Here is a 13,729-nt window from a genome sequence, read left to right as displayed (position 1 = left end):
CAAGCCGGGTGGCACAGTGGTTAGCGCCTTTGCCTCACAGCTAGAAGGTTCCAGGTTCGGGCCCCACCTGGGACCTTTCTGTGTGGAGTTTGCATCATCTAAAATATTTTTGTTATTATTGTTTTTCTTTACTCCAGGCTCCAGTAAGAATCCGTCTCAGGAGCGCAGAGCCACACCAACCCCCAGGGAGACGAGTGCCACCAAATCACCACTCCCTGGTGTCCCTGATCCACAGACCTATGAGCGTCTACTGCAGGGTCCTGGACCTGCAGAAGTATACCATCAAATTCCCTTAGCCTTTGATCCTACAGCACTGCCCCGTGGCATCCCTATTGACCCAGGTACAGCCACAGTCAACAATTAAGTGCCAAAAAGCCACACAGAACATGTTAACATTGTTCTCTGAGACTCTTATTTTACATGTGAATTTCTTGAAGACTCTGCACATCCTCTGAGGTGCTTTCAGTGCTTCTGACCTGATTAGCTTTCAGGGAGCTTTGCTGAGAAATACTTGAGGTCATTGAAGTTTGTTCTAAAATAATCGTAAAGGCACCAGTTGATCTGCTGTGAACTTGCACTGAAAAATCCAGCCTTCTTCTTTATTGCAGTGAGACTATTGTCATGGAACAAAAATTAGCTCAGCTTTGGCTGCAGCATAGTGTGTTCTCAACTGGCAAAGCACTGCACTGACTAAACACATATGACAGGTAGAATACCATTGTCTCTGTGTCTGGTAATCCTTCAAACTGGACTCCTCGGTTTGTATTTCATCTTTTTGCCAGTAGCCGTAGTACCATGACCACACCAATGTATTCCTTTCAAGCGTTTTTCCAGAGCTCTGAACACAGTCAGAAAGGTGAAACAAAACAGTGAAAGGAGGTAGATGTCAGTCAGGGACATTCTGTATGCACCCACACAGCACTGAGATGAAATCTAATCAGGGATAATAGGTGAAAATATCTGTGTGTCCCGTAATCATTTTAATTTGTGATTTTGCTCAGCATGAATGACAGATGTTTCCTACTCTTCATACGCAGCAGCCTACTACTTGCCTCGCCACCTAGTCCCCAACCCAGCGTACCCCCATGCCTACCCCTACATCCTCCGTGGCTTTCCTGACACTGCAGCGCTGGAGAACCGCCAGACGTTGCTCAACGACTACATCACCTCCCAGCAGATGCACCAGTGGCCTGCAGCTGCTGCCATGGCCCAGCGTTCAGATCTGTTGAGGGGCCTGACTCCGCGAGATCAGCCCCTTCCTCTGCCTTACTCTGCAGCCTCACGTGGTAAGACTATCTGACTTCGCAACACTCACTTTCCCTCATGTTGTCTTAGGTTGTGTGCACACTGGCTTTTTAAGATTTTTGGCAAACTTAAAATTTATTTTCAACAGAACATTTGTAAACTACCAACACAGACAGAGTGTGCTGTACCTCCAGATGGACTTTAAGATCTTTTACCGTTAATGGACAACAGAAGGGTGCACTGCTGTTCATGGCCCACTGTGGCTCGCATTGCAATTGGATAATGCATTCACTATGTCTATGTTACATTATCATATTTTAGAAAAAGGTTGTCGATCTTAGCAAATTCAGGTTTAGATATACTGCATCAATTTTTCGTGTTGCAATTTCTTTTATCTCTTAGCTTTTTTTTCTTTTTTTTTTTTTTGTTGAATCTGATTTTTATCTCTGCTGCACGTTGCATACCCAGCTTGGATAGTACTTGTCTGGCTCTTGTAGCAGTCGGCTCCTGCCTCAAGCAGCAGATAAGGTAATGGTGATTAGTAACCACTAGATAAGGAAACATAAATAATCTGACTTAGTTGTTGTTTCTATTTCAAATATTTTTATGCCTCTGCACCGGCGAGAACTGCGTCCGAGGACATTATATTTTCGGGTTGTCCGTACATCCTTCTGTCTTTACGGCCCATTCTTGCAAACACAAAATGTCAGGGACGCCTTACGGGAGTGTCTTCAACTTTGGCACAAGTGTCCACTTGGACTCAAGGATGAACTGATTAGGTTTTGGTGGTCAAAGGTCACTGACCTCACATCTGTTCATTTTTGTCAATTTAACTGGTTGGCGGAGGCATAGAACCCTGAAGCAGCAATTCTAGTTATTTTTAATTATATTGGTAGTCTGGGAGTTAACCTACCAAAGCATCAAATGTATCGTACTACAGCATTTGTCCATAAAAAAATCAAGGTAATTCAATAAAGTTAAAATACATTTAAGATGCTGAAAAGTTGCTATCACTGGGAGTCGATAAGGGAGCAGTGACTGAGTTTTGGTTTTCAGTGCAACGTAATGAACTGGAGAATGCCAGCAAAACAGAAATGTTGATAAATGCGTGTCTTGTATCATCCATTGGTGACTTGCTCTTGAAATGCTCACTAAGGCAGAATCTAATCTGTCTTTTTTTTTTGTATTTTGATTTATCATTTTCCTATGATAGACGGACCTATTAGTCCGTCTATCATTTTAAATGGTAATTCTACTTGTCTCTCAAAGACACCATGCTAAAGTTTTCTCACATTATTTTGCTACGTATCAAAGCTTCCCACTGTTAAATCACTAAATGATATCCTGCAATATGGACCTATCTGAGACAGCAGTATTATGCTTTATTTACTCATTGTCCTATACACCAAAACACATCTGGGCCAGGGTTTTCATGACTCTTTTCTTCTTTTTGTTCCCTAGGGATCATCGATCTTTCTCAAGTGCCGCACTTACCAGTCCTGGTCCCTTCGTCTGCAGGGACAGGCGGCTCCCCCATGGATCGCATCACCTATATCCCCGGGGGCGCTACTTTCTCCGGCAGGCCTTACACCACCTCGCCCATCTCACCTGGTACAATTCAGTTCAAACAAGCAAACTCATTTAGAGATGAATTTTCTTGCAGTCTTATTTCTATATTTGTTTTTTTCTTTGCCTATTTTCTATGCAGTTGGCTCGTCACACATAAATAAGATGCAAAGCGCATCATCATTTTCAGAGCGAGAACGGGAGAGGGACCGAGAGAGAGACAGAGAACGAGAGAGAGAAAGGGAGCGTGAACGGGACCGTGAACGGGACCGTGAACGGGACCGTGAACGGGACCGTGAACGGGACCGTGAACGGGACCGGGACAGAGAGAGAGACCGAGAGCGTGATAGAGAAAAGGGTGGGTCTCTTGGAAATGTAGAGCACGCCCCCATCTGGCGACCAGGTATGGAGCAAATGGAATTGTTTTCATTTTTGTCTGCAGGTTAAATGTTAAGTCACATATTAGCAGCACAGATGTAGTTAGAGAAAAGAGTAATACACTTGTGATACTAAATGAATCTGCTTGCTCTCCTCAGGTACAGAGCACAGTTTGGCAAGCAGCAGTAGTAGTGTGAGACCTGCTTCCCAACCATATAGCCACCAACACTCCCCAGTGTCACCTCGCAACCAGGAGAATGTGCAGCAGAGGCCGAGTGTCCTGCACAACACTGGGGGCAAGAGTCTTTCTGTCAACGAACATTCTAGCTCATCTGTGTTACGGTAAATTACAGTTTAGTTCTGTTATTGTGACACTGGGACATTTCCTGAGATAATTATCCATAACATTCACAGCAAAGATAATGTTTTGATTCCCATGTTTATTGTGTATGTTTGGCCTGCCAGGTCCATGCCCACAGGGCCAGCCCGCTACCAGGGTTACCCCGGCCACCTCCAAAAGACAGGGGTGCCTGCTGAGGCCTACCCACCTGCCATGGACTCAAGTATAGCCAAAGAGCAGAGTCGTGATGGAGGCAAAAACAGGGGCAGTCTACTCAAGGACCAGCATGGATCCTCCAGCAAATCTGACCCTAAGCTGTCCAGCCCCAGTATAGGAGGACTGTACCCAGGCTCCTATCCCTCAGCTTCAAGCTGGCCCCAACACCTGCTGCCTCCCCAGTCGGATAATGCTCAGGGCTGTGGAGAAAGCAGTACACCTAGTAGGGAAAAGACTCAAAACAAACCGATGTCCATTCAGGAACAAGAACTCCGAGCACTCGGTAAGACCACCATGACTGCGGCCAACTTCATAAACGCGATTATTATGCGTCAAATTTCTTGTGAAACGGGGATGCCAGAGATGGGCTCACTTGTTTCCAGCAGCACCAGTGATGGTAAGACACTCTGGATCCCAGGGTCCCCCTCATCACCCAGACCTTCCCTTGTCAGTCTGTGGCCTATTGCACGCTGTGGTGGTTAGCTTTATCAAATCAGCCTAATTCATTTACATTTTTTTCTTTCAATGCTGTAAATCTTTGCTTTTTTCCAGTTTTATTATTAGATTTTTCTAGACTTAAAGACCACCAAGGGTGCTCTCTGGCAAATCAAGGGTGCTCTCTTCTAGCCTGTTCAAATTGGACCTGACTGGCTGCCTTTAAATATAAAGAAGCATTTTTATAAGCTTGATAAAATATTAATGGCTAACAGCTCAACACATTTAATTTTCCATGTAGAAGATCCTAGGTGTCCTTTAAGGTGTCATTTTAAAGTAGCGAAAGCTGTGAGATATTAAGGCAGAACATCCTTGGCTGATTATTTTCATTTTGTTTTTGTAAAGGATGTGACTTGAATTTTACATGTGGCACCCCTCCTTCCTTCCATTCAGCTGCTTACTTTAAACAGAATATTTTACCACATGAAAGTGGGCACTACAAGAATATTTGACACTTGAAAAGTGCACCACAGGAGGCCTTTATATCCCACGTTAAATGAGACTGCCTGTAATTCAAACAGGCTGACTTCATTCTTGGAGTGGCTCCACTTCACTACTGCATCTATGAAGCACACTTTTCTATAGATACTCAGGCTTATTTGAAACATAGTGCTGGGACACTACATTGGACAGTGACCACATGCAACCCAGATGACTAAGGGGGAACAGAGAATTGGCATTGACAGCCCTTTCATAAAATGTTACCTACCAAAAGCCTTACCAACCACCAAACTGACTCCCTGGGGTCCCAGAGAGCACCGGTGTTGCATAGGAGGAGGGTGGAAAAGGGGAGGGACATGGAAAAACTAGGGAGACTTTCAGCCATCCAGGGGGAGGGGGCGGGTACTACAGCTTCTCGGCTTCTAAATCTCTGCATGTTCCTGTTTATGGCTCACAGTAATTTATGCAGATTTTCCCCCCCGCCCCACACCAAACGCTCAACACATGTCTCTCAGTCAAGCCGCTGGGAGTTTGTCCATCATTTGGAATGTGATTTTGTTTTGCTGTTTTCTGCTTGTAGAGCAATGTGTCATATCTGTATTAATGCAAGACAGTAGGGCAAGTGACAATTGCATGCTGAGTTCAAATACATGTTGTGGCTTAAAATATCCTTGTAACTGTACATATATTAGTCAGTAGGAAGCATACTTCTCTAAACTGATAAGAGTACTGGATAGGCATAGTAACAAGACATTATCACCTTGCTGTTGGCGTGCAATCACAGCTAGTAGACAGGACCACAGAGAGACATGCAGGCTATTATAAGAACTGAAATGAAGCCAGAGTCTCTTCTGCTGTAGCAAGCTAACAACAAAAACCACAGTATCCTGTCCCTCTGGGGGACTTGTCCTCTCTGGGAGTTTTTACAGTCAATTCTAAACTTACATCATCCTCTCCTGAGATAACTAGTGTAGTGCAAGTGTTGTGTAAGAAAACACAGAGAGACATGACGCACAAGGGAAAAGGTTTTGGAAGAGGCTCACAGTGCTTTCCAGAGTGTGCAGGTGGGATGCTTTAGTCCCACACTGGTTCAGCAATAATTTCTTAATTGTAAAGGCCTTGTATTGGTAGCATACTGCAAATGCATTTGTGCCGTCCTTGTCTCTGCCTTCTGATCTGTCTGCGACAGAAGTTCAGTTTATCAGTTAAAGTGACTTTGTGTGCCTACTTCTTCATTTATGAGTCACTGATGCAAGACCAGTCATTTTAGCATCATTTCTGGTAGATGCCAGGCTCGCTAGGTCTGTATGCAAAGAGGACACTATAAATAATTTAGAGTTTTGAAGTAGCTCATCACACACACACACTCAAATAGTATTTTTATAGGAAAACGTTCCCTTTTAGCATTCATGCACTGATGCTAGATGAAATGTTTAAATTGCACTTCTAAGTCGTGATAGATGGACACACTTCTCTGATGCATGTTTTTCCTTAGTATAGATCTTGAGTTATGTCATCATGGACTGAAAAAAACAAAACTAACTTTTACCATTGTGTGGATGTGACTTTTTTTATTATTTGATTGATTGTGTATGTGTGGGTGTGCTTGCGTGTCTGTTCTTTTGATTTCAGTCTCAGCTCAACAGAAGATGGAGCCACTCAGTCTGTACCGTCCTCCGTCTGAGGAGAGACTGTCTCCAGGCCAACAGCCGCCTTCCCCCTGTGTTAAAGGCAGCCAGAGGGTGGTCACTCTGGCACAACACATCAGTGTATGTCTGATCAACCACTGAATTACTAAAGGAAAAAAAACTGGAGATAACAGATTGCTCTTTTCTTGGCTGAGTCAGATTTTTTTTGGGTACACATGCATTCCTAGTGTAGCCAGTAATTCCCATAATGTGTACTATTTGGCAGGTTTGGTTTAGACAGAAATGTTACTCATTTGGTGTAGAAATGGTGCATGCAATCACTTGTTGTTCCAAATGTTTTGTGGTTGAGCCTCCACAGATTCTTTTGGCCATATATGTATTACAGATTGCAAGCTTTGTGTCCTCTTCACCCACAGTAAAGAACTTCCACGTCAATAATATTGCATATGGCTGTGATGTTGTTGACTGTGCCACTGTATGTACGATATGAACCATCGTGCACAGAATCCAATATCTTAGACTGATCGGCTGAAAAGTCTGATGTCGAGCCAATCAATTGGTGCATCTTTAGAAAAAAGAAAAAAAAAGGCACAATAACATTAAACAATAATCATATTTTTATTTATGTAGCTCGCTTCCTAAGTGGTTTTAAAGGTATAGGTATTCTCAAGGAATTCTGACGCTTACTGTATGCCAGACAGTGTTGTCCCGTTTCTAATGTGGCTTTGACTTTACATAAACAGGAGGTGATAACTAAAGACTACACCAGGCAGAACCAGCAGCAGCAGCAACAAAGCTACCGTGGCTCTCCTGTCCTGGACTTGACCCGTCCACCCAGTGCCTCCCAGCCCCCACCCACATCACAGGAGTCTGCCCAAGGGCCCCGATATCCAGAGGGCCTTGGTGGAGAATGCAGCAGAGACCGGTAGGAATTGCTGTCAAGTGTTAGGACCCTCATCCTTGTTGCTGATGTTTCTAAATTCAGTAGTTCACCCAGGCGGCAAATACAGTAATACATTAGAAAACAGACTGAGTGAAATATGCATGTCAGTGATCACAGTAATAGGGGGGCATCGTAGTCAGTCATGTCCAGAAAACATCATCTGTACTGTATATTTGAATTGGCGATGCACAGTATTTGTCTCTGTATTCTCTCCAGGTCTCCTCAGCCCAAAACATCACCTGTCAGTGTCTCAAATGATGGCATTGAACCAGTGTCTCCTGCTGGAGCCAACTCGGAGCCTGAAGACCTGGGAGGGGACTTCTACCCCAACGAGCAGGGAGAGCAAGGGTAACCGCTCACATTGCCACGGTTTCACTACAGAAGCAGATTGCTGCAAATATGTTGTATTACTTGTTGAAACTCAAGTCAAGCGTGGCACTTATAATTCAGTTGTATGTATTCAGTTTATTTTGAACACAGCTTATCCAGTTTAGATCAGCATGACTGTAGTTATTTTTTTCCAGAGTTAAATATTTAATTCACCCCAGTGAATAGCACATGTGAATTAATGTAACCAAAAAAAGACGGATTCGTAAGATGAAAAATCACTTCTAGTTGGCCTCTGACGTGCCTACCCATGCCCCTCTTAGGATGTTGCTAAAGTAGCTTAAAAGCTCAAAAGTGAAAATATTCTGGGGACAGTGTGCATAGGATATTAGAGGTGGTTGCCACATTGTGAGGGGGGTATTCCAGCAGTCAAGGAGAAGTGTTAGAACAGGCTCACAGTGCTCTCTAGAGCATGTAGGTGGAATCCCACATACTGCTAATCTCCTTGGAAAACGGATGCCAAAATCCTGAAAAGGTATTCTTCCGTAAGAAAGGGGGGGTACTGCAGCTGATGAGGAAAGTGTATGGGCTTCTCTGTTAGGCCTGATACCACTGCAACCCTCAGCAGTAAATGGTTGCATGAGTGGATTATTTAGTTTTAGTTTAAATTAATGTTGGAATTACTTGCAAACACTGCTTAGGCCAATTACTGCATTTAAAAGCAGTGCAGAAACCATCTCTAAAAAAAGAAATTGCTTACAAATGTATACGCATCTAAGCATCTGAACTTTAAAAAGTATATTATTGGACTATCACAGGAGTTTGATTAATATGTGTTTTAACCTGACTCCATTTTTTTCTCCTGTAGAATGGGCTCCCATTCTCCCCTGAATCCCTCCCAGCCTCCAGCTTTCTTCAGCAAGCTGACAGAGAGCACCTCAGCTATAGTGAAGTCAAAGAAACAGGAGATGATCAAGAAGATGACTGTGGTGGGAACCGATGCTGATTTCAGTAAGTCTGAACTCAGCACCAGCATGAGTGCATGACTAAAAATAGTTTTCAAAAGTAAACTTGTGTGGAATTTAATAAAGAGCACAAACCTTTTTAAAAGAAATCCCATTCACCTTTTCAGATGCTGGGCAGCCAGGGACAGAGATCTTCAATATGCCAGTGTCTACAACTGCAGGTAATCCTATAAATCTTCCTCAGTCATCAACATTTAAAGTGGCAATACTGATGCACTTTTTGTTTGTTGGAGCAAATGTTTTAGTAAAACACTAGAGTGGATGTTTGTTGAAGCTAAGACATCTGTACCCCCATCATAATGGAGCAGCATGGTGACAGTAGCTTTATAGCAGAAGTGTTAAACTTGCATCAGAACAATTTACTATGACATGGTTTGTGAATTTGGTCATATACAGCAGCAGTATGCATAATTCAGCTTGAGGTCTGTTGGTACTGACCAGGCAAGATGAAATAGCTTAATACAGTGTTAGGAAAAATAAATCGGGAAATAAATAAGTCACAACGTTGTGGAATAGCTGCAGGCAACAGTGTTCTGAAGTGGCGGAGAACTTGGCGGGAAGGAAGATACATTTTAGCTTAGTCTGTGTGCAAATCTGTTTTTGTATCTGTGTGACTCAGCAACATTTGATTTAGATTCAAGCATACTGATGTCCAAGGCCATGGTCTGTTTCAGAGTGTATGTACAGTATCAGCCACTCACCGACATGAACAGTGTTTGCTGCAGGTCGTCAGACTAAAGCTCAGGGGAAATCTACTGTATACAGAACAGGTGGTGTTTACACAGACAGTTAACTTGATGTGGGTTCCTGTGTGACACAAGCAAAATTGCTTTGACATTTACGACACTGGATGTTTGCAAGACCTGAGAGAGACCTTAAAGGGGTTTTTTCATTACTATTGAAACGCGTCATGCTGAGTAACGCTCGTCATGGGTTCTGCGTTTGTTTCCACCACGGTGTGCCTGATTTAGAGTGGCATTCTGGGAGCTAAATTTCGGCACCCCTCAGGAGGTAGTACTAAAATCAAGTACCAGGAACACGGGGGGGGATACATACATGCAGAGCGGTCGCCAGTGATTGGTTAAATGTCTGTCTTCACACCTCAAGCGTGAGCATTACAAGCACCATGTGCAAACACAAAGCTAGCTGCATGTGTGAGGGGGGAGCAGCCCCTCCCTCCTCCAAACAGAGAGGAAAATACAGTGGAAAAAGAAAGCAGGATGGTCCGCATCAGCGCCGGAGGCTGCTCGGTGATGGTTTAGGGAAGCACGGGGTATGCTACCCGCTAGTTTCCGATAGTGGTAATGTAGTATGAAAGAAATTCAGCCCATTCTCAGACCTGTCCTTTGGACAGTCTCTAGACAAAACTAAACTGCAGTGTATAATGCAATAAATGTTCCCTGACTAAAGACTTGTCTGTTCTACTCTCCTTGCCTTTTTACAATTCTCATTCTGTTCTGTTTTCTGTGACTTAGCTGCTTTGTACTTTCTACAGGTTACCATGTAATGATGTGTTTCTGTGACTATCATTACTCTGTCTTTTGTTTCCTGCCCTTTCTTCCTGCTTCTGATTGCACTCCCTATACTTGCCATCCCTTTCTCCCTTTAATTTGTTTAACATGCCTTCCTGTCACAGGACCTGTGAACGTCCGCACCCACCCAGCTCCAGAGACTCCAGGTAACTCGATAGGCCTGGAGGCCATTATAAGAAAGGCCTTAATGGGCAAATATCACGATCAGTCTGAGGAACGCTCTCCATCCAATGCTGCTACCCCGATGGGTTCCAGTGTGTCCACTGGTATGCCTGTAGCTGACGGACGTGCCGAAGACTGTTTCTTACAAGGTGCGATTTTGTATTTGATCTTCTTTAGCTCTTTTCTGGTGTCAGGCTGCTGCTTTCCCTTAGCTTCCAGTCTTAATGCTAAGCTAAGCTAACCATCTCCTGGCTATAGCTTCATTCACACAAATATGAGTGGTATTGATCTTATGTGTATGAATGTGTAACATTTGATTATTTAGCTTGTTTGTATATTGACTCTTCTCTTTAATCTTCCTCTTAATTCTGTAAGTCTTATATAAAGCTTTTTGTTGCAACAGTGTTTGTAAGCAATACGTAATAATAGTGTATTTTATTATTTCATGAAAGATAAAGATTGAATTGTGTGCTTCTCTGCTATTTTTGATACCCAAATAATGTGAAACAAATAGCAGTTGAGTTATTGGCAAAACCTAATGTAGTTGAATTTGTTCTGCAGTGAAACCTACTGGCACCACAGGCAAAGTGGGACCAGCTGTGCCAGAGGTTAAAACCAGAGTTCTACCCCTGTGTTTGCAGGTGGGGGAAAGTCCTCAAAGGGCATTGGCCGCTCTAATGGACGCAAGGCCAAGTCTCCAGGACCAGGCCTGTCAGGGGGAGAGAGACCGTCCTCTGTGTCTTCAGTCCACTCAGAGGGAGACTGCAACAGACGGACTCCTCTGACCAACCGTGTGTGGGAGGAACGACCTTCATCTACAGGTTTAAAACCCCTTTTTGAGTCTCTGTTTGATTATTATTAATTGATTTGACTCAATTGTCTGTTGTAGTAGTTGTCTGTAAAAAGAGAACATGTTTGTTTGCGACATGTAATAGTTCTGTCACTCTTTGCAGGTTCAACACCAACTCCCTTTCCATATAACCCGTTGATAATGCGCTACCCCAGTGGACCGGTGTCTACTCACTCTCCCTCCCCCGGCCAGCCGGGGGGCCAGGCCCTGGGGTCAGCACCTGGTCAGGGCCGCTCTTGGGAGGATGAGCCAAAGCCTCTGCTCATGTCTCAGTATGAGACCCTGTCTGACAGCGAGTGACCCGAAATGCCACCGTGTAACAGGACCCTCTTAACAGTCAACACCTTCAGTGCTGCTGCAGCCAAACACACACATACACACACCTGCTGAGGCATCTGCAAAGCTACCCACACCATTCCACTCTGCATTTCCTCCATCAGTACTCAAGCAAGGGTCGTGTTGACACCAAGCATCGATGAGCTTGAATACTGCTGCTCCGTGTGTGCCTGTGTGTATGTTTGCGCTTATGTGTTATGCATTCACTCCAGGAGTACTCTAAAGGACAAATCACTTAAAAAAAAAATAAATAAATAAAAAAATAACTTTACTACTTTTCCTCACTGGCCTTATCAATACAGACACATTGACCTGCACCTTTTGGGTGAATCACTCTAATGTGCTGACACTCGTATGGAAGGGACTCTGAGGTTGTATCGTTGCTCTGGTCAGGAGCCTGACGACGGCTGCTCTAGTGACAGATATTGACTGCAGATCTGACCTGAGTTCGGCAACTTACAGCGAGGACCGTCTCACATTTGTTCACGGTGAACTCCAGGTGCCGGCGGCCTGTGCACTGCTACCACTACAAGAATACGTATGATGAGAATGGAGGAGAATCAGCATCCTGTTTTTCTTGTTTTGGTTCTTTCTTTTTCTCCTTTGACTTCAGTCAGTCCAGTCCTGTGTTTGGAACGTGAGCTGAGACCTTTAGTACATTTTGATGGTGAACTTTTGATGGTGTCATTTATTGTCTCTTATCTGAATGATGTATCTTTTTTCGGGGGACGGGTGTGGGAGACAGAGATTGTTATGTGAGAGGGTCATATCATTGGTTTACAGGGTAAGCATGCTGTTCATTGCTGATATCATATTTTAGGGAGGGTCCTGGAGAACGGCGAAGGCCTACTGACTTCAGGCATCTGCGTGCAAAGAGATGACTTGCCAGATGGATGGCACTGAGACAAGTGACACTTTCTCACTGTGTTGATATTAACCATGTCTGTGTTTGTTGAAACAGTTTTTGGGTATTAAGCACTTAGTTGTCAGTCTGTTCACAATGGCATCTTTTAGAATCTCTGTTTCCTGGGGCAGGTGAAAATTGGACTCAAGAGCATCATACTGTGGAGGTATCCTTTAACACCTGTTTATTTCCACACTCAAAGTGACAATCAAATGACGACTAAGCCGCTTCGAGCAGGTGCAGACTGACCGCAAAGCTGCTTAAAGGCAAATTCCTCTGCATCACTCAGAGTTTGCTTCCGTTGTGACAAAAAAAACACAAAAAGCCATCTTTCTATGAGCCTTGGTCCATGGCAGTGTCCGCTTCAGCTGGCCTGCAAGAATCCCTTCTAAGAGCTGTTGTGATGGTCTGACCTCTGACCTTTTATTACCCAGAGGAGGAGCTGAGACTCAACTCCTCATCCAGGCCGATTTTGTACAGTTATGAGATATTCCTAGTGTTAAGTGCCATTTATTTTACATATTGTATACTGTACTGAAGTTACCAAGTGACCCACAATTTTTCTTTTAGTCCCCCCATGCCAGGCTTTATACTGTCCACACAGGGACATCTGAAAACAAAAGCAAGTTAAACATCTTTTTTTCCACCAAATCCATCACAGCCTTAGCTTTTAACAGTTTCACTCATGTATCTTGTAAACAAGACAATGCTGTATCACAGGACAGCTTACCTGGGCTTACATCAAGAGCTGTATGTCGTAGTAGGAGACGTATTGTGTACTTCCATCACCTCCTGCATTTGTACAGGCTAGAAGAAGTCAAAGGGAAGGCATTTGAAAGCATTGTGGTAGTTTTATGTGACATTAGTTGACTTTTTTTTTTTTTAAGTATTTTAAAGGTCAGCCTTCTTTAAATGATGTGAAATGTTTCCAGCATGTGACCTTCTGAGTGACCAGGGACATTTTCTGTTCTTGGACTGAACGCTGAAATGATGGCAGTGACCTGTTTAGTTGTCTAGACGAGCTCAACGCTATCTGTAGTTTATTTTTGTCACAACACAAACAAGACTGTTACAGGACTACCTCCTCTCCCTCCTTCATGCTACCTGTTGATGGTGAGGCGTCCTGCATGCCACACCTGCAGAAAGCTCATCTCAGCAGTGTTTTAGCTCTTATTCTGTCCAGACTGATGAAGGGTTTGTAATTTCATCAGGCAAGGCAAAACTATAACCAGGCTATGTACATTGGTCTCATTGTATGTCTATCATGTATTCACTGATGAAATAGAAGAATGTGACGGTCAACAGCCATATCCAGCCTTT

General features: G+C 43.7%; 1 protein-coding gene across 7 annotated transcripts in view; it reads left to right on the top strand.

The window, feature by feature from the left end:
* ncor2 (nuclear receptor corepressor 2) overlaps nt 1–13,723 on the top strand; it is a 94,861-nt gene extending 81,138 nt beyond the window's left edge. For 5 of the 7 annotated variants that reach the window (XM_020590672.1, XM_020590671.1, XM_020590670.1 and 2 more), the window contains 14 exons: nt 138–341; nt 1,038–1,286; nt 2,707–2,856; nt 2,954–3,214; nt 3,348–3,531; nt 3,655–4,028; nt 6,314–6,450; nt 7,074–7,255; nt 7,490–7,621; nt 8,469–8,611; nt 8,733–8,786; nt 10,262–10,468; nt 10,961–11,140; nt 11,273–13,723. In XM_020590672.1, coding sequence (XP_020446328.1) covers nt 138–341; nt 1,038–1,286; nt 2,707–2,856; nt 2,954–3,214; nt 3,348–3,531; nt 3,655–4,028; nt 6,314–6,450; nt 7,074–7,255; nt 7,490–7,621; nt 8,469–8,611; nt 8,733–8,786; nt 10,262–10,468; nt 10,961–11,140; nt 11,273–11,469 — 2,654 coding nt within the window. In that variant the 3' untranslated portion in view covers nt 11,470–13,723. The remainder of the gene's footprint in view (nt 1–137; nt 342–1,037; nt 1,287–2,706; nt 2,857–2,953; nt 3,215–3,347; nt 3,532–3,654; nt 4,029–6,313; nt 6,451–7,073; nt 7,256–7,489; nt 7,622–8,468; nt 8,612–8,732; nt 8,787–10,261; nt 10,469–10,960; nt 11,141–11,272) is intronic. The other 2 variants (XM_020590676.1, XM_020590673.1) reach the window with 1 other exon arrangement.
* Nucleotides 13,724–13,729: the final 6 nt, after the last annotated feature.

Source organism: Monopterus albus, unplaced genomic scaffold (assembly GCF_001952655.1).
Source record: "Monopterus albus unplaced genomic scaffold, M_albus_1.0 scaffold12.1, whole genome shotgun sequence".
NCBI lineage: Eukaryota > Metazoa > Chordata > Actinopteri > Synbranchiformes > Synbranchidae > Monopterus > Monopterus albus.
The sequence above is the reverse complement of the archived record's forward strand: the minus strand, read 5'-3'. Positions and strand labels throughout refer to the sequence as shown.